The sequence below is a fragment of the Triturus cristatus genome, chromosome 2_1 (genome assembly GCF_964204655.1).
Source record: "Triturus cristatus chromosome 2_1, aTriCri1.1, whole genome shotgun sequence".
NCBI lineage: Eukaryota > Metazoa > Chordata > Amphibia > Caudata > Salamandridae > Triturus > Triturus cristatus.
In genome coordinates this window covers 469,267,615-469,289,001 of record NC_140581.1, presented here as the reverse complement: position 1 = coordinate 469,289,001, position 21,387 = coordinate 469,267,615, and the positions used below count along the sequence as shown (strand labels likewise).

Below are 21,387 nucleotides of genomic sequence, written 5' to 3'. Positions count from 1 at the left end.
GATGACTCTGTCCTCTTGTTGAGACAGGTCTCCTCCATGTGCGCCCAGGACTTGCACACAACATATGCCACGAAGAGATCCATTTGCTTGAAAGAACTGGAGGGATTGGTTTTGGGATTCGTGTTGTCTCTGTTCGCCAGCTGAAGCGAGGAAGTGCGGAGATGGCGTGTTTTTGTTTTTTATATTATATAATATATATATACACACACACACATATATTCTCATTCACATCACAATGTGGTTTTATATATATATTCACAGAAAAAACAATAGGTTTCAGGGGTGTTATAGTTAGCCGGCCATTTCACTTGTACAAAACCATAGAAATTCCTCCGTTATAATTAGTTCTGCTAACTATAACTCGCGCGCCCGCAATGCACTGCTGATGATGTCACATATTGCATCATTCATGACATGGTCAGTGACATCACTGATGACATCTCAAATGACATCACTAATGACATCACTGATGACATCATCCAGTGAATGTGGTTTAGTTTGAAATTTAAATATGTGTTATATATATACCAATCTGTATTGAAGATTGAGTAGATATATAACTGTCTGGATGGATGATTTAGTAACTGTCTGTTTAAGTGAGTAATTAAAAGTGTCTCACTTAATACATGGATTAGTAACTAAACTATGTGAATGTGTGCAGCACTGTCTCTGTTGTTGTATAACATGCTGCATCAGTTGGTCACTAACTACATGAGTGTGTATATTAGTTATTGATTAGTTGGGTGAGTATTTGTATGGGACAGTGAGTTTGTGTGTGGTCGGATGGGGTGTGTGTAACTATGCATAGATGTGTGAATGGTTGATTGACTAGGTGTATAGGTTTAAGAGTGCATGTGGAAACAGTTGTTTGGGTGACTGAGTGTATTTATTTGTGTGTTGGTGAGCGAATATATGTTTTTAGTTTTATATCTTCAATACAGTAAAAAAATAAAAGGCATTATATGTGAGAGTTGGTGTATATAAATAAGTGTAAGAGTCAGTGATTGTGAGAGTAACTATATGAATGAGTGTATAATTGTAAAGGTGATTTTTTAACGTATTAACTATGAGTTACTATTTGTTTGAATAAATGAGGTGTTGTTGGATAATTGTGTAAGTGAGTAAATGTAAGTGTGATTAAATTTTTTCATGAGTGAGTAGGATGACTGCATGACCGACTAAGATGACTGCTGATGTGTCAATGTCTACGTGTATAAGTGCATTTGATAGTGTTCTATTAATTAGTGACTGCATGTATAAATGATTCTGTTGTTGAATGGGTAGTTGTGTGTGTAGACTTAGGAATCAGTGAGTGGGTATGTAGTATCTGATATTGGTGTGCCAATGGTTTCAAATATGGTACTCTGTATTTTACAGTGAGTGATGAAAGGTTATACTAGTGTATGATGAGGTGTATCAGATTGTCACGTGGATGATGTCATCAGTGATGTCATTTGAGATGTCATCAGTGATATCACTGACCATGTCATGAATGATGCAATATGTGACATCATCAGCAGTGCATTACGGGGGCGCGAGTTATAGTTAGCAGAACTAACTATAACGGAGGAATTTCTTACGAGTGAAATAGCCAGCTAACTATAACACCCCTGAAACCTATGGTTTTTTCTGTGATATATATACACATTTAAGGTTTTAGGTTTGGGATTGGGATTGGGTAGGGGTTTTGGGTTTAGGGATGGGTAGGGGTATAGGGTGGTAAAGGTATATAGGGTTTAGGGTTGATAGGGGTATTGGATGGCAAGGGTGTTTTTAGGTCGAGGGTAAGGGTATTGGGTAGTAAGGGTATTTTTAGGGTTTAGGTTGGGTAGGGGTATTGGGTGGTGAGGGTGTTTTAGGGGTGGGTCAAGGTATTAGGTGGTAACACTGTTTTTAGGGTTTAGGGGTGGGTAAGGATATTGGGTGGTAAGGGAGTTTTTAAGGTTTAGGTGTGGTTAAGGATATTGGGTAATAAAGGTATTTTTAGAGTTTAGGAGTGGGTAAAGGTTTTGGGTGGTAAGTGTAGTTTTTTTTTAGATTAGGGGTGGGTAAAGGTTTTTGGTGTTAAGGGTAATTAAAAACTGGGGATTTGGTGGGTATCCCTCCAAAAATATAAACATTTATAGAATCAAGAATCTTTTTTTCTTTGTATTTTGCACTTTAGATACTTTTTGATGAGCTTGTTAAAGGATTTGTGTAGTAAAAATAACGTTGCATGAAAGAACTGCTGTGAAATATGTCCGTGCTTGGTACTGCTGTACCACGGGTTGGTGAGTGATTACGTGAGGGAGCATATAGTGTGTGTGTGTATACTTATATTTATATATGCAACACTTACCTTAATTATACTTACCTTAAATAGACTTTCCCTGCATGGTAAAGGCATATGCATGGTAAATATTTGCGTAGTAAAAAATGTGTGTTAAGGGCATTCGTGGTAATTGTTAGTATTGTAATGTTGTACATCTGTGTCTGGACATCTCCTGCTTAGTCAATTGCTGTGAACTTGTGAACCCCCACAGGTATCCCTCTTAATAGGCCCAGCAGGGTGATCTTATGGACCACTAAGATAGGCATTCAACCATCATATTAAGTTATTCAATAACTGTGCTCCAGTATTGATAGACCCATGGACAGAGCCATGCCAAATGCAAGAAGCCTGGTTCTGTAGTGCCATAGCACCTACATTTAGAATCTGTGGTCAGGACACATGGCTGCAGACTTAAAGGAGCTTGATAGAGTTTATGCAAGTATTTGAAATTCATCCTTCAATATCAACTATGAGCCGCAGACTGTGCACAATAATGACCCCAGCCCTCATCTGTACCTCTAACTCAAAACACCACTTTTCTTTTAGCTTTGAGATTAAACGCGGGCCTCCCTCTGTCAGCATTATATCGGGAGATAATGTGCTTACTGCTAGGTGAGGGAATTCGCATTAAAATTGTTTAAAACTGCAGTGGTTGCAGCAGGAACAATGAAAACCTACTTCGGCAAGCTGCCCGGAGCCTAAAATATAGAAGTACGTATAACTTGGTGTGTAGAGGCATCAAATAATATTTTCGAGGTCATTGACGTGCCAGTGTTAAAAAATATTGTAGTGTAACGAAACCCATGGAGCGTAATTGCTGAATCGCCCTCTGTTTCTTTTTTTTTATAGCAATCATTTTTATTGATTTTCAGAACAACAGTATCATTGCACATGTGTAGTCATACAATAACAAGTAACTGCCGGGTGTCCCCCGGCCATAGGTATCTACCGAATGCCCCATAGCGCCCTCTGTTTCTTCATCAAAGCCAGCCTGCAGTGATTGATAAGAGGCAGCTACGGGAATTTCAAGAAGTCCAGCTTGGCTCCGAGACGGAGTTTATGCCAAGCCATAGTTATGTAGGCCACCCATTCTATTCTGCGATGTGTACTTGCCAATTGATGACAACCCACTGCTTTAAGTGACCTTGGATGACCATTACTTGTTTCAGTCTCTACCAGAGCCGTACTCGTGGTGGATAATGCCAATAGCTTATTAAATGTGCCTGCATGCATAAATCTTGTAATTCACCATCAGTTGCCATGAAGCTGTCCTGACCATATAGGTGAATTAAGACTTTCCACCTAATCTGCGGTAGTCTATTGGCCCACAATAATTTTATCATGAGGGACCTCACCATTTGGAATAAATGTTGGTAAAAGACCACATGTATGTGAGGAAACAGGTCAATTTTTACATTTTCATATGGGCAGTGAGATCCACAAGCGATAGGTACAGCACTACCCATTCTTTCACTGTTGTGGCAACTCATTTTAGTAGATGTGCTGCACCGGAGGAGAGGGTATTCTAGTTGTCATTCAGCGGTGTCCCTTGTGAGAGGGAATATCCGTGATTTGTTCCAATTTATCCTTGAAAGGTTTCAAATATGAGTTATCTCATGAATCAGATGTGCTAGGGTATTTCTGGGGTCTCTGTCAAATAATACAATTTCCCGCCATAAAATGATACCAGAAACCCCGTATTCGAGTGATTTTGTTGCAGTGTACAAGCCAGTGGTTCATTTAACAGGGCGAACAGAATAGGTCACAGCAGGCAACCCTGTCTCATACTTTTGGCAATAGGAATGAAGTAGGAATGAAGTAGGAATGAAGTAGAAGAGCTGACCACTCAACTGGACCCGGGCTCTAGGGCTTGTACGCAGTAGGTTGATCCAGTCCAAAACCGATTTAGGGCACCATTCTTGCCAGTATGAGAAAAAGATATCCACATTCAAATTAATCAAATGCTTTGTCCATGACAAAAAATACAGTTGCAACATGAAACTAAGGGGTCGCAGTAGTGCAGCAGCACTATCCTGGTTCATAGATTATGTATTGCTGATTCACCAGCACAGAAACTGATTTATCCACATCATTTCAGGAAGTGTAGGGCGTAGCCTGTTAACCAGCAGTTTAGTAGGGCCTCTAAAAGATCTAACAGTTGCAGTGCCATGAGATGTGCGCTTCCCAGAGCTTGGCCACCTTTTAAACTTTGGATGGCTGCTATTATCTTTGTAAAACAGCTGATCTAGGAACTGGTGATGTGCCTCGTCTAGCCATACTTTCACCATATCATAAGGACAGTCATTGACATGTGTGCCTAACTCGCTAACCCCAGAATCATACAGATCAGAATAGAATCTTGCTAACACAACTAGAATCTGCCCTGCCTCTTGGACCATTGAGTCTTCTCCGTTCATATCTTTGGTGTGTCATTTGCATCCCTTAGGTGCTTCAATAGGTTATCCAGAGTTCATATTTGTAGTGTCATTTGCACCCTATCTGTACTTATGTAATAGGTTATCCAGGGATCAATCGACCCTCTCACCTTCACCAAATATCCAGGCAGAGTATCCCTACCTAGGTATTTTCTCTCTCTATCTGCAATCTCATAATATTCTGAGTCTGCGAGGGCAGCTCTCTAATGTGTTTCTCTAATCTAGACACGAGTCCTGAGGGTTGATGGTATACCATGCTGTTTGGCTGTGCAAACACCCCTAATGACCAGCTTGAGGGTTTTCCAAAGGATACTGCGATTTTCCATGGAGCCCATAATAATAGTTATGTATTCTTCTATCTCTTTCTTTAGCTCATCTCTGAACACCATATCCTGTAGTGCTCCGGGCCTTGATCTCCACCCTCTGTGGATGACTTGCACCAAGTATTCGGCGGTAAGGGAGGGGCCCTGAGGCTATTAAATAAGGGAGAGGCACAATTCGTCTGGGGCGCTGAATATCCAAGTCTTCAGGTCCTTCCTGAACTGTGTCTTTGTATTCAGCAATCTCAAATGGGGGTGGTAGTAGGTTCCAAGCTTTGGTTCCTAAAACAGCCACTGTTCTACCGCCCCTAGTTTTGTATTTAAGAGTAGGTGGTTTGAGGAGGTTGGCAGATGAGGACCTGAGATTCCTAGTTGTGGTATAGGGAGTGAACCGTGCCGAGAGATACTTGGGTCCTAGTTTATGCCTGGCTCTGTAGGTGATTAGGAGGATTTTAAAAATAATTATTTTATGCACCGGGAGCCAGTGAAGGGCTTGTAAGGCTGCAGATGCCGAAGATCTTCGTGGGAGTTTGAAAACTAATCGAGCCGCGGCATGTTGGACAACTTGTAGCTTTATTAAGGTAGATTTGTTGGCTCCTGCCAAAAGGCTATTGCAGTAGTCAAGAGGCGAGAGTATCAAGTCAACTGCCACTGATTTCCTTGACGTAAGTGGAATTAGGTCAAATAATTTTTTTAGAGATTTAATAAGGCTGATGCAGGTCCCTGCTACTGTCGTGGCGTGTAGGAGGAAGGAGAGTGCAGTGTCAAATTTTACTCCTAAATATTTGGCTACCTTGACTGTATCAGGCGGGGGTGATGTCCCTTCTGGCCACCATTTACAAGGCTGGAATAGGACGTTTTTCCCTATAGTGAGAATTTCAGTTTTGTCTGTGTTGCATCTGAGATGGTTATCTCTCATCCACTGGGTGACTGCGGTTAAGCAGTGTTTGAAGTTGAGTTTGGTCTTTGTGGAGTCGGAAAGGGAAAGGATCATTTGGGTATCGTCTGCGTAGGACGTAACTTCAGTCCCAAAGGATCCTGTCAGGGAGATGAGTGGGGTCATGTAAACGTTAAACAACAGTGGGCTCAAGGTTGAGCCCTGTGGAACTCCTGTTGCTATGTTGCGTTCTGCTGAAAGGAAAATACCAAGGGTAACCACTTGTCTGCGGTTGGTGAGGAAAGATTTTATCCAATCCAGGATGGTACCGGAGATGCCGCCACGTTTGAGTCGCTTCAGGAGGATACAGTGCGAGATGGTATCGAACGCGGCCGACAGGTCGAGTAGAATCAGAACAGCTTTCTTGCCGTTGTCGGTTATAGTTTTTAGCGCGTGAGTTATTTCTACTAGAGTTGATTCCGTAGAATGCTTGGGGCGAAAGCCTGATTGTTGAGGGTGAAGGATATTATTGTCCTCAATGAATTTAGACAGTTCTTTATGAACAAACTTTTCTGTGACTTTGCCTAGCCGAGGGAGTAGGGAAATAGGCCGGAGATTTGAGAGCACAGAGGGGGCGATGTTTTGTTTCTTTTTCAGTGGTTTTACCAGTGCAAACTTCCATTCATCTGGCACTATACATGTGCTGATGGAGGAGTTGACTATCTGATTTATAATAGGGTTAACTATATCTATTATTCTGTGAAGAATCATAGGAGGGCAGGCATCCAAGGGTGAGCCTGATTTGCATGCTTTTATGGCCTTGTGAGTCTGTTCTAAAGAAACTTGTTTGAAGGAACGAATAGTGTGGGCGGAAGCTGGCTCAGAGCAGGCATCATCATCTTGGGGCAGGTCCATTAGGAAGGCCTTCTGATTTTTTTAAATTTTTCTTCAAAGAATACTGAAATTGTATCACAGAGATTTTGTGAAGGGAGTATCTCTTTCTGTAGCACTTTGGGGTTTGTGAAGGACTTTATGACCGAGATGGTTTTTTGGTCTTGATTAGCCTCCTGAATTTTCTTGGAGAAGTACTCTTTTTTTGGCGCATTTGATCTGCTGATGATAGAGCTTTCTGCTATTTTTGTAAGCTATTCTTTCATCAGCATTGTACGATCTTCTCCATTTGCGCTCGTGCTGCTTACATAGCAGATGAGCTTGGGCCATGGTGGGCGTGAACCAGTTTTTTTTTTTAATTTTAGGTTTTTTGTACTTATCAGGTCTCTCCAAAGGAGAAAGTTTGTTGCATGCTATGGTGAGCCAGGAGTGGAAGAGGCGCGAGTCCAACCTAGTGTTCCCTGTTACAACGGGAGTTAGAACTTGGGAAGTGGTTGCTAACCTAGGGTTGTCAGCTAATTTTGCCCATTTACGTCCATTTCGGGGTTCAGGCAGTGGCCTAAGTGTACAGCTCATCTGTGGAACCCTGAGTGTGAGGTGCACACATAGATGGTCCGACCAAATCAGAGGTAAAGGGGTGTTAACTGATAATGGGGCAAAGTTGGAACAAACCCCGTCCAAGTTATGGCTCGCTCGGTGTGTTGGGCCCTCCACCAGTTGGGGCAGAGTGAGAAGTTCAGTGATTTGAAGAAAGTTATCTACTCCTGGTTCGATTCTACCTTCCAAATGGAGGTTAAAGTCTCCTAACAAGGTGAAATTGGCGTATGTGAGCTGGAGATGGCTCAAGCCGTCCCCAAGTGAGTCTGTGAAGGTAGCGCTCTGGCTTGGAGGGCGGTAAATTAAAGCACCTGGGAAGGACAAGAAGGCATTTAGGGAGAGGCAAAAGCCGAGGTTTTCCACTCCCTTGATTGTGTCGAGATCAAAACTAGTACAGTGTAGAGTGTCCCGTAGAATGAAAGCCAAACCCCCTCTTCTGCCATACTTTCTTTCCTGTGGATTGTATAGCCGGGCCGGAGAGCGACAGCAATGTCAGGGTTGCGCCAATCTTTCAACCATGTCTCGGTGACAAATAGAAGGTCAAGCTGTTGATCTATAATTAGATCCCTGATGTCTTGGCAGTGCTTTCTCAGTGATCTTGCATTTATTAGTCCCCCTTAAGTTGAACATTGTGTTTTGTCGTTATTGGGATAGGTCTATTGACTGGGATGGGAAGACCTGTGGGAAGATCAATTCTGCAAAAGTAGCAGGAGCAGGCCCCAATTATTTTGTCAGGAGGAATCTGGCACTTCTAGTATCCCCTACTGTTGAGGTTTTTCAGTACCTCCGATGTGTAGGTGATCCCTGTGTTGAATTGGGCAGCATTTCCTGCCCTTGTCACTGCCTTGGCGCAGACGGACTTGCCTTTGGCGCGCCTTCGGCGCACCAGTGATGCGCCCTCTGCGCGCGTCCGACCCAGCATGGGACTAAATAGATGGCCGGGCGCGTAAATGTGCTAAGCTCCGCCCTCTAACCGGAAGTCCAGGCAATCCGGAAGACAGGTCGGCCCAATATGGGGGGGGACTGTCCACTTCCCTCCAATCGAACGGCGAAACGCCGGCGGGACCGGGGAAGCGGAGCTCAGCAGTGCAAGGGATATGTGGTGAGCTAACAGTCAACAATTGTGCAAAACAGCAATTACAAGTTTTAAAATATACGAGCTACTTAGTTTTAAATGAATTCAGGTATTGTAAAAGGTGCTAGCAATAAATTGTGCCGGGTACCTAAGGAGGGTAGTGCAATGAATGCTCGGTGGGCGCTCCTCACGCCTTACGCTCCGCTGCGCGTCCTGCCCAGCATGGGACTAAATATCTTGCCGGGCACGTAAATGTGCTAAGCTCCGCCCTCTAACCGGAAGTCCAGGCAATCCGGAAGACAGGTCGTCCCAATATGGGGGGGGTGTGTCCGCTTCCCTCCAATCAAACGGTGAAACACCGGCGTCGGACCAGGGAAGCGGAGATCAGCAGTGCAAGGGATATGTGGTGAGCAAACAGTCAACAATTGTGCAAAACAGCAATTACAAGTTTTAAAATATACGAGCTACTTAGTGTAAAATGAATTCAGATATTGTAAAAGGCGCTGGCAATAAATTGTGCCGGGTACCCAAGTAGAGTAGTGCAATGAATGCTCGGTGGGCGCTCCTCACGCCTTACGCTCCCTGAATGATAAGTATTCGACCATAGTTATCCGATATTGAATGAAGAGGATCGAAATGCACTCTCTTCCTGATAACACTCCACGTCTTGTGCATAAGATGAGTGTGATATACACACCTGTGTGTTCCAAATGTGAATACTGATGTGGCAAAATTGGGTTCTGATGTGGCAGTCACATATGTTTCTTGTAATGGTGTGATTCATACATTGTGCCTATCCAGATTTACTAGGCCATGGCGTATTTTGTGTTGGCTGTTCAGTCCTCTCATGCTGCGTGTCATGAACATTCGAGTTCTGTCACCATACATGTTCGCTATAAGTCAGGCAAAGACATAGAGTGCAATTACTGTGACTGAGAACTGTAGGGCAATGCACAAAATGCTTTATATTACATTGATGACACCTAAGTGATATCTCTCAATTTGTGTGAAAAAGCATTCCCAGAAACATCCACCCATACCAACCTTCCAATTCAGTCTTGACCATGTTAGCTCTACCCACCCCCCCTCCTCCCCCAACCCTTACAAACAACACCCTAACAACTCGGCAAATAAAATGCTGAGCATCATGTAGGATTTAATCATGGGTTAAGACATCAACTATGGCCAACAGGCTTCGACAGTGCGAAGGTAGCCAGGGGGCTAGTTTAGTTAGAGTTGCAGTGATGAAAGGAAGGCTTATTAATAGCTGTACAGAACAGTGAAACCGTAGCTGACTGAGATAGTGCAGCAAATTAATGTTAGGATCGTTAACTCCCAGTCATGATACGAAACCGCAGCCAAGGTTTAGTGTGGCCCGCTCCACCTTATCTACTGCAGGCCCTCTAACCTAGGCGATAGTAAGTCAGATATTTGTATCAAAGACATGAGCACTGACCATACCAAGTCTATCTGCTTAATATGAGGCAAAGTAAGTAGTCATCATTTTGGCTCAGTGTTGAAGAGGCTGATGATGCCTTGGAGTGCCCAGGCCCTTGTGATTCCAACGTTCGCAAAAGTGCCATTGCCTGTTTATGATTACTGAAAACCAGGACTTTGCCCTTCACATTAATTTTAAGACGGGCCGGGTAGAGCATTTCTTGTCATAGGCCAGCCTGTTGCAGTTTCTTTTTGCAGTTTTTCATAAATTCGCTGCGGGCCTCCTGACCATTATAGTGAAATCCAGGGTAATGGAGTTGTTCTCATTCACCAGGGACCCTATTTCCCTGACCTATTTGAGAGCTGTGTCCCGGTCCCTGAAATTGGTGAGGGCAGCAGTGATGGGGTGAGCAGATGCACTAGGTGGTGGCCAAGGTGCCAGCGATTAGTGTACTATTTAAACAATCGCAAGGTAGGAAAACCTAACGACCCCTAAGAGCATGATGAGTTTTTTTTCTTTAGTATGCCTGTTTCTGGATTGTGGCATGCCCACACTTCTTCGAGATCTGCGAGATCTGTACTCCTAGTCCTCTTTTTTGGCCATGATGAGACAGAGTATTTTTTCAAATCGAGTGGCTTCTCATTGATGTTGTTGGCAGCATCTGATTCTTTTGTTCCATTGCCTCAATTTATTCCTGGTACTTATCTACCATGGTTTTCATGAAGCCTGTAAAGGAGGTCAGGTGATCACATTTTTTCTACAGACAGCATACTTTTTAGCATCTCCAGTAGCAGTGTGTTCCCCTCTAATTCTACAGCCACAGCATCTGAGACTGAATGCGCAGATGTATACTGCTCACCCTCTAGCGCACTGGCCGGTTTGGATGGTATCTAATGTGAGCTTCACCTGCCTCTGGTCCCCCACCCTCCTTACTAATATCTTTCAAGTTCTCTCACTGCAAGCACACACATGACAAGTAACAGAGGATGGTAAGCAATAGAGGACAAGTGGTGCCGCAGACTAGTGTTCAAGTTCCTGATCCGTCTGGGGCTAGGGCCTACCGGGGATGCATAGCATGCATTTATATCTCCATGGCAGATATGGGCAATTATTGATGAACCAAGGTGCCACCATAGTTGTCTTTGCAGCCCCTAAGGGTGTCCAGGTGCCTCTGCACACTCACCGAGCAATTGAAGCCGTATCAAAGGACAGATGAGAAGCACACTCCATCACAGATAAACTACTCCAGTCCTACAAACACTCCATCCTCTCAGAGTGCAGCCAGCAAAGCACCAGTGTGTAGTATCCTCAATGCACCATTACGGTGGCCTTGTGTTCAGTAGTATCTTCAGAACACAAATCATTCAATGTTCCATTGTCCGATAATATCAGGTGAATTGGGGCCCCACAGAGAGACAGAAATTGCTCAGTTAATACACAACACCACGGACCAAGTTGAAGCAAGAGGCCTGGTGCAACATGGGCTGGGCCTCCCCATAAATCACAAACAAGTATGAATTAAATGATAGGTCACATCGTCCTACCCAATGTTTCTGTAGGCACTAATTGAGTCACAGTCTCGTTGCCCAGAAAGCCCCGGCAGGCCTACCAACGCAACCCCTGCAGGTCCTCGAATCTCATGCGCAGCTGTCTCAATGGGTAATGCAGGCCCCAACTCTGGGTGGGAGTGAGATTCTTCATCCCACGGCAGGCATAATTTTGAGGCTCCTTTTCTCCAATCAGCACCTGCAGGGACAATCAGTTCAGTTTCCCACGGTGCTGGTGTCCGGGCCACGCCACTCTCTCCTCTGCATCCCAGACCAGGCCCGACCACTCCAAATTCGATTGCTCGCTGTGTCCGCCACTGATCGGTTGCAACTACCCACCATCAAGAGTCCAGTTCTTTTGCAGTGCTTTGGTGCAGAATATTTCTGCCCAAACTCAAGGATTCTGCTGGATAGTTGCCCTTTGTCCTAGGAGCGTCACACTGGTGCGCCCATCTTTAAGTCAGAAACTCTGGCGCACGCCATTCTCCATATTTGTATGTAATCTATTGCTTTATTGATATTTGTTTGAAATATGTAATATTTGCTGTTTGCCCTGCCTGCTTCCTTGATGTTTTACTAGTCAAAATTGTAATCAAAGAAAACCGCAAGACTAAGTAGTCAATATAGTGTTCAGCTGACGTAGAGTTACAGCGGTATTCAGTTTTTCAGCAAAAGCTGTTCCTTTCTAAATCTTTGGTAGAAATGATACATTTTGTAGTCGATTGTGTAATAAAGGAAGAAGAAGGAACACTAAATTCTATTGCTTTTTTAAGGTAAAGTTTCTGAAGATGAGCTGAAGGTAACAGAGGTGGAAGACACTCTTCCCACCTCTCCGGTACTCTTTGAAGACAGCCCCCCTCTGTCACTGGAGAGGAATGTTCCTACGTGTGAGCCACAGGGTGAGACTGTGTCGATGAAGAATGCAATAATATTTGGAAAATCAGTGGAAGATGCTGTAAAAGAATTGAGATTCAGAATTGAGCAAAAGACCACTCTGACTGCAAGCGCAGGTATGACATTTTATGTATTCATACACGCTGCTTTATTTTAAAGAAACCAGTTGATAACTTTTTAATATAACTCACAATACATTTCCTTTCTGTTCTGTTCACTGTAAATAACATTTAATACTATTAACCACGTTAATGACAAGAGTTGTTCATAGGTAGAGGTCACCATAACCTCTTTGTTTAAACATGTTGTAAGATATCTACCCAACTGCTAGTTTGAGAGGGAGGGGCAAAGATTTTGATACATACTTCAGAAAGGCTCTGACAACAACCTGATCTGGCAGACCCCTTACAGACAAACCAACAGTCTTCCATTGCTATACCTTGCCTCACTCCTGGACCTTGGTTGAACTCAAGTCTTAACTCTGTTTAGTAGAGTGCAAGACAACACCTACTCAGAGATATAGTGAATTTTGAAATTGGAAAGGGGCAACAGGTACTGAAAGGTGCTCTGGTTCTATTTGCAGGGCCGAAAAGTGACTTTTGACGATAACCTGAATTTTATGGCCCACGCAAACAAAATAGCAGCCACTGCCCACCATAAATTAAGGCTGATCAAGAAAATTATGCCGTTCTTGCCAGCTGCAGCTGGAAAGACCCTGGTAAGTGCTCTGGTGTTGTCTTCCCTTGATTATTGTAATGGCTTGTTTATCAATGCTCAGGCCAGAGTGACAAATAAACTACAGACAATCCAGAATGCGGCAGCCCGTCTCCTGTCGGGAATCCCGAACTTCATGCCAATCTCGGAGACTATAAAAGATCTTCACTGGCTCAAGATCAGGAACAGGATCAAATTTAAAACCCTTTGTATAACATACAAAGCACTGCATAATCAAGGCCCGCATTTCCTGAAGGCCCAGCTCCGGCCGCACTCATCCATTAGATCTCTTCGTTCTAACAACCTAAATCTTTTGCTGGTACCGCGTACCAAAACAGTCATGTGGGGCGATAGGCGCTTCCTGGTGGCTGCTCCCAGACTTTGGAATTCTCTGCCAGTAGCCATCAGAGAAAGCTCGTCCTTGATGCAATTTCGCAGAAAAATAAAGACCTGGCTTTTCGATCAATAACAGCTGCCGGCCTAGCTTCTGTGGGTACTTCACACACTGTTTCTAGCGCCGAGACGCCTACGGGCATTTGTTCGCGCTTTATAAATTGTAAAAATAAATAAATAAACAGTCCAGCCCAAACTGCCAAGCCATGTCTTCCCTGGACCGGAAACAAGCTTCCTAGGACCGGTTTCTGGCATTTCAGCCGTCTTCAGCCAGGCTTGCTTGAATCCAGTGGCAAAGTGAGAAAGGGACTCACGTCTGAGCATACCCTGCCAACTTATGGCGAACAAAGCAAAAACCAAAGGAAATGATGGACGGAGTGTTGAACATTGCAAGCACTCACCCCCAGTCAACTGATCTGGGTTTAATACATCACCGTTCTTTAGCCCACTCTGCCACGCCAGTTCAGACATGGCCATATGCAAATCAGTCTGACCCTGTGCCTCATGGGAACAGTCCAGCCCGAACTGCCAAGCCATGTCTTCCCTGGACCGGAAACAAGCTTCCTAGGACCGGTTTCTGGCATTTCAGCCGTCTTCAGCCAGGCTTGCTTGAATCCAGTGGCAAAGTGAGCAAGGGACTCACGTCTGAGCATACCCTGCCAACTTATGGCGAACAAAGCAAAAACCAAAGGAAATGATGGACGGAGTGTTGAACATTGCAAGCACTCACCCCCAGTCAACTGATCTGGGTTTAATCCATCACCGTTCTTTAGCCCACTCTGCCACCCCAGTTCAGACATGGCCATATGCAAATCAGTCTGACCCTGTGCCTCATGGGAACAGTCCAGCCCGAACTGCCAAGCCATGTCTTCCCTGGACCGGAAACAAGCTTCCTAGGACCGGTTTCTGGCATTTCAGCCGTCTTCAGCCAGGCTTGCTTGAATCCAGTGGCAAAGTGAGCAAGGGACTCACGTCTGAGCATACCCTGCCAACTTATGGCGAACAAAGCAAAAACCAAAGGAAATGATGGACGGAGTGTTGAACATTGCAAGCACTCACCCCCAGTCAACTGACTAGTTATGCATTCCCATGCTATGTGTATGAAGATTGCCCCCAGACTTTTGCAGCGCCATCAGGACGCCTCCTCTCTCGACCCCATGCGGCATAATTGTGTGGGAGTGCGATACAATCGATGTATGTACTTAAAGTGAATTAATCGCAATCTATAGTTTGGGGATAGTTGTTCCAGTTGTTCGTAGCAGAACTTCCATTGCACATAAGTGATTTCCTCCCCTATATCCGCCTCCCACAACGTGCGGGATGCTGGGACAATGATAGGGGATTCTGTTTGAGTGCGACTTTATATGCACGTCACTAGCTTGCGAGCAGAATTCACAGTTCGCATGTGTTCTAAAGCAGGCAGTGGTGAAGGGGCTGTGGGAAAAGTGGTATATCTAGCACGGCAGGCTGAGCGCAGCTGATAGTACGTGAGTATATCTAACGCCTCTGGTTGTGATGCGGACCACATTTGCTGAAGCGACATGAATTTCCACCCTGGTTATAGGTCTGCTCCAGTTACTACCTTATTTATTTTTGCCCTGTGCTTAGTAGTTTTGTCCTTCAACGGAGGGATCAATGGAATATTGGCTTATGGCATAGCCGGTGCGTATAGGCTGGGTATGTTCGCCCTTTTGCGAAGTCCGTGCCTAGCCTACCTCAGTGTTTCTGTGGTGTCTATCTCATCCCGTGGGCGTTTGTAATCTTGATATAGCACCGTAGTTAGGGGAAGAGGTGCAACTCTATCTATTTCTATGGCTACATGTGGTTGGAACCTTATTGGGTACTGCCAGAATTGCAAATATTGGGCCTGTGCACTATAAGCACACAGTGAGAAATCTGGGACTCTAAGCCCCCCTTGCTCCAAAAGTAACGTGAGTATTTCCCACGCTATCCTGGGCTGTTTGCCAGCCCACACTAACTCAATCATATTTGACCTGAGGCGTTTAAAAAAATGTGCAGGCAGTGGTAAGGGGATGTTGACAAAAAGGTATAACGGTTTTGGCAGGATGATCAGTTTAGCGATGGTTATGCGGCCCGCCAGGGATATCGGTGGATGCTTCTACCTCCTTATCTTGTCTTCTAGCCAGTCTATCAGTCTGCCATAATTCACAGACCATATTTCTTGCATATTGCTGCTGATCCAAATCCCCAGATATCTAATCGGAACATCTACCCAGGAGTTTGGGTATTCAGTGCTGAAAGTGTGCATGCCTGTGGTTAGGGGGAGGATAGTGGATTTTTCCCAGTTTATTTGAAAACTTGAGAGGCCGCCATATCACACCAGTTCCCTAGTAACTGGCTCAAAATTCACCGCTGGGTCAGTGAGGTTGAGGGTAATATCGACCGCATATATGGACACAATCAGTCCCCTAGTATTAAAGCCGATTCCCCGATTAGTATGATGTTGCCTGAGCCTAGCCGCTAGTGGCTCCGATGCTATAGCAAATAATAGAGATGATAGCGGGCAACCTTGTCTCGTACCACGCGTGATTTTTATAGGTTCAGAGATTAGCCCATTTACTCGGCTCTAGCAGTGGGTAAAGTGTACAATAGCTTTATTTATTGTATGAATACCGGGCTCAGACCCAGGTGAGTCTGCAGGGTGAAGAGGAATTTCCATTCCAGAGAGTCAAATGCTTTTGTAGCACCCAGCAGCGCAGCTACAGCAGGTACATGGGGGGACAAGTAGTGCAACAGTGCGAACAGTGTTCAAAGGTTGTGGGAGGTAGATTGTCTGGGCACAAACCCAGATTGGCCCGGTCTTTTTATCATTGGCAATAGTTTGGCAACATTTTTTGCGTCCAAATTAATTCATGACAGTGGTTGGTAGGAGTCACAATTTGTGGTGTCGTTTCCTGGTTTTAATAATTTGATTATGATGGCTTCCCTCATTGTCTGTGGTAGTATACCCTCATGCATGGCTTCCTGGTATACCTCCAGGAGCTTAGGAGCCAGGATCTCTGCATATTCTTTGTAGAATTTTGCTGTGAGACCATCTGTGCCCGGGGCCTTATCTGCTGGGAGGCTTTAAATCACTTGCCTGACCTCTTCCACTGTGAATGGTTCATCGAGGTAGTCACGGTGAGCCCACTCTAACCATAGTAGTTCTAGTGTGTCTAGATAGTCTGTTGTAAATGATGCTGCTGGGTCCGTTTGTGTGGTTTATAGCTGTGAGTAAACGTTTTTCATTGTCGCTAGCACTTCTGTCGGGGCCTGGACGGGATCTTCTCAGTGTTGTTAAGTTCTATAATATAGGAGTCACCTCTAGGGGTTCTCAGGAGATTCACCGATGTTTTCCCCGGTCTGACTCCCTCTCCATACCGTCTAGCCTGTGTATATTTATCTAGAAATGTAGTTTCCCTTTCTGCCTCTTCTTGAAATGCCGTTAGTTTGACTCTGATCTGTGCTAGCAAACATGAGGCGGGGCGTGAAAGTACTGCTGTACCAACTCCCTTATCTCCCCTTCTATTTTGTTTAGGTAGTGTCTTATGTCTCTCAGCACTCCTGATTGTAGGGCTATGCAGGTCTCATGCATCACAACTTTGAATGCCTCCCATAGAGTGCTCATTGTCTCAACCGTTCCTGTGTTGAGTTCAAAATATTCTGTGATCTTGACTCTGATCTCTTTTCTGAACACGAGTCTAGTAGTGCATTTGGAGGGAGGCGCCATGTGAAAGGCTGGATGTATTGTTTGGGGATGAGGAGTTGGATCATAATAGGCGCATGATCGGAGAAGGTGTGCGAGTGGTGCGATATCTCAGATGTCCAAATGTGCACATCTCTTGAGGTTAACCAGAAATCAATTCTGGACCACGCGCTGTGTTGTTGGGTAATGCATGTTCCCTCACGAGCCATGGGATGCATCGCCCGCCATGTATCTACCAGGTAATTGTCGTTGATTATGTTGGGCAGCGTTTACGCTGCTCGTGGGTGGTGTGTGTGTGACGTGCCCACTCTGTCATCCTGCAGTAATACGACGAAATTGAAATCCCCCCCCCCAACAGCAGTGTTGTCCCCGTAGTTTGTACCTTGTACCATAGCTAGTGAAAGAACTCCGGGTCATCTGTATTAGGCCCATATGTGTTAACAATTGTGATCTGCCGCCCGCATAGCTCACCGTGTAGAATTATGTAGCGCCCTTCCGGGTCTAACACAGACTGTTGTGTACACCATGGTATCCCTCTCTGCACCAATATTGCCACAGCCCGGGAGTAGTTGGAGTAGTTAGATTGCCATATCTCTCCCCATCTGTTGGAGGTGAACCTCATGCGCGTCGTGTCTGTTAGATGCATTTCTTGCAATAGGCAGCTATCCGCCCCATGTCTAGTGAGGTAGGAGTATATTAATCTGGATTTTCTATGGTCATAGAGACCACATATATTCCATGTGATACATTTTAGTGTGGACATCTGTCTCTGAGTGTTGCCTTTGTGATGTGCTTGTTGTGCAGATTTCCTGTCCCCGATGACCTCCCTTGATTATATCGCCTGGCCCCCTTGTGTATGCGGCACGTAGTGGAACCTGATTTGTGTGGACTATAGCAGTGTTTCAAGCAGCCGAACAAACCATCAAAACAATAAACGTTCCCTATCCACCCATTACCCACACCAGCCCCCCAATTAGGTTGTGTATTCACCCCCATGCCCAACCCAACTCTAGTTAGAACAGCCTAGGCGAGCCTAGGGTTGATGGGAATTCTCCCTGGGGGGAGGAGCCGCCAGCGTACACCCTTGTCTGGTGTGACAGGGAGGCCGAGCGCTGTATGGGTTAACTTTCATGTTGAAATGGTCATGTCTTAATCGATTTGCATGCCGATTTACTGCTTCAGAGTGTCAATTGTGCTTTTCATGTGTCTCAGTGTCTCTTGACCCAGAAGGAGATGAGTCTGAGTGTTGATGTCTATATTAGTGATAGTAGACATCGTTGGGTCAGAATAGATAGTCCTGCGTCTGTACCTGTGTCCTCAGTCATTATCGCTCATCCTTCCGGTGGGTGATTCTACTCTGTCCCTAGTCGACGCTTGCTGTTTTTTTTAGTTCCTGTTTGGCAAATTTGAACGCGACACTCGCATCCTTGAAGACAATAGGCTTCCCAGCAGTTTGCACCTGCAGCTTGGCAGGGTAGAGTAGCGCGTATTTTATGTCCGCTTGTTGGAGCAGTTTCTTGACCTGTATGAATTCACGGTGCGCTGCTTGTACTTGTTGTGTGAAGTCCAGGTATATAGTTATTGTGTTCCCCTGATATTGGATCACGTTTTTCTCTCTGGAGAGTCGTAGCACTGAGTCTCTATCCTGGTAGTTTAGGAGGCGGCCAGTATTGGGAGATCTGGAGCGCTTGCGGAGGTCTTGGACCCGATGTACAATGGGCTTGCTCCACTAGAAACATGTTGGAGAGGTCACTTCCAAATAGTTCCTTTAGCATCTGTTCAACATATTTTTCCATGCTTGTGATGTGTGTGGACTCTGGGATTCCGATCACGCGAACGTTATTTCGGCGGGATCTAGCCTCCAAGTCTTAATTCTTTGCTTTTATTACTTGTACTACTTTGTTCATGCGCAATAATTTTTCATGCGTTTCCGTCTGGTGGTCGTCTGCATCTGATACTCTTGTTTCTAGTGTGTCCAGTGGGGATTCGTGCTTGTGAGTGGGACCAGGGTTGACTTGAAGAGATAAGGGAAGATCATTACAGAGGGAAGCAGTATAACAGCAAAAGAACCGTTTGTCCTTGTGCATGCAGAATAGGTGAGGAAATCTTCAGAATGGCTAAGAAAGATGATCTTAGAGTGCAGATAAATGTAGACCTGGAAGGGAGATTGGAGAAATGGGAGCCCATTACGGAAGACAGCATGGTGAACAAAATTGAAAGTGTTTAAGAGTCTGTTTTTTCATTTGTTGCGAGTGGTGCATGGGCTAGATAGTGAAAGGCCAGGTTTCCTAAACTAATACCAAGTATCACGTGATGCGCAGTATTTTGAAAAACCTGTATTTGGATGATCAAATACTTGGGAAGACCCAAATTTGAAAATGTTTCCAGCATACAGGCAGGATGATACTGTATCTTGGATCCCCATATGTCTCTTTTTCAATGACAGCAATGGAAGGGTGTTGCCAGGTTATTGAAAAGCAAAAATCACACAGAAGAGGCTTTGTACATTTGTGGAATAAAGAAGAGAGACTTCTTAAACAGCGCTTCCAGGCTGCCGAAATTGGAGGCTAGAATGAGGGGGTTGGCTACAACTTCCAAGCCTAATGCTGGATCCAGTCTGAGGTTGAACCCCGTGAGACTACTACCTCAGTTTTGTGAAAAATGAGTTTTAGCACATGTTCTGATGTTTCGGTGGCCAAACCCACCAGTCAGCCGAGGAAGCCAATAGGTAGTTCTAGTCTGTCACATTCAACCTGATGAGGAGTTGGGTATTATCAGCATAAATGAAATATGTGAAACCTGTTAGAGGTGTCAGAGCAGGATACTTACGCACTGAAGTGTAAGGTGCATCCCTCTGGTACTTATTCAACAGAAAGAATGATTACAAAGAAGGAGAAGGCTGACTGCTAGTCAGGAAGAAAGGAACAGATCTAGGCAAAGGTAAATGATCTTTCCAAAATTCCCTAATGTGTAAGGACAAGCTTGGCATGATGATGGTATCAATGCCGGCAGAAAGACACAGAATGATTAATGGTGTGTCACTGAAGCCAATAAAGGCTATTCAGATGTCATCCATTGGCACAGCAGAAGCAGAATCAATGCTATGAGCAGGGTGGAAGCCTGTCTGGGGAGGACCAGGAGTGGAAGACAAACAATTTAAAGCACAAAACACAGCAATTACGAAAAGGAGTCATTATACGAACAAAATAGGTTATTGTGCACCAATGAAAGCCAGTGGTGTCCTCCATCAAGATGGCAATCAGGGTGGCCAATATCAGTACATGGAAAAAGGTAAAATGTCAGAAAAATAACCATCTCCTCTGCCCAAGTAAAGCCTGCACTATTGGTAATAGATGATCTACGAGAACATTATGGAGAGTGAAAAACTATAACTTCATTATTAATCTTTGGCATGGAAAAACAAGTAGACCAACAGGATAGTACTGCTGGTGATATCCTATTAGACTTTCGTGTGTCACAAAGCTAACTTTTGGTTAAAAAAAAAAGAATCAGATTTTCTTGAGTTTTTACAGGCTGAATAGATGCTGCAGATGGATGAAGCCAGGCAGTGCTTCGCATACTTGGGCTGTGATTCAGGGATTTAGCTTTGGAGGGCCTTTAAATATTTAGATTTTCTCTGGTTTCAGTCTTTTTTTCATTGGTAGTGATTGGTTGTTCCAGTCTCATCATTGGTTCTCGGAGCAAAGAGTTTGTTTAGCAATAATTTTAGTGTTCAGTTTCTATGAGTGGTTGTAGTATATAATCAAAGTTTCAGGAATCTTGTATAATAGGTTTGACAATCAGTCAATTTGCGGTTAGGCTTATAATTAAATCCACAAACAATACGTAAATTCTAGAGGTCCTCCCAACACAGCTTCATGCCCTCAGTCCAAAGCACACAGCCATTTACTTTTAGGACTTTAACATGTTGAACCCAGAACCATAGAGCTACCAGGTAGGCATTGAGAAATCCCAGTACTTGGGCTCCGAACAGTAGATTTAGCACTCCGACATATCTGGTAGCCCACCAGGGAACCGTCAGCTGCACAGGCCTTGTATCAAGTCTTCAGTTCACCGAGATCTCCGCATAAGTGATAGATATCTTCTAGTCTCTGAAAGGGCGTTCTTTCTCTCGAGCTTTTACAAACAATGGAGGGCCAACGTGGCAATGAAAAAGGAAAGATCATTA

General features: G+C 44.6%; 1 protein-coding gene across 6 annotated transcripts in view; it reads left to right on the top strand.

Annotated features, from left to right (window-relative positions):
- Positions 1 to 21,387, top strand: part of POLK (DNA polymerase kappa) — a 1,025,073-nt gene that overhangs the window by 765,125 nt on the left and 238,561 nt on the right. For all 6 annotated transcript variants that reach the window (XM_085632293.1, XM_085632295.1, XM_085632292.1 and 3 more), the window contains one exon: positions 12,265 to 12,501. In XM_085632293.1, coding sequence (XP_085488419.1) covers positions 12,265 to 12,501 — 237 coding nt within the window. The remainder of the gene's footprint in view (positions 1 to 12,264; positions 12,502 to 21,387) is intronic.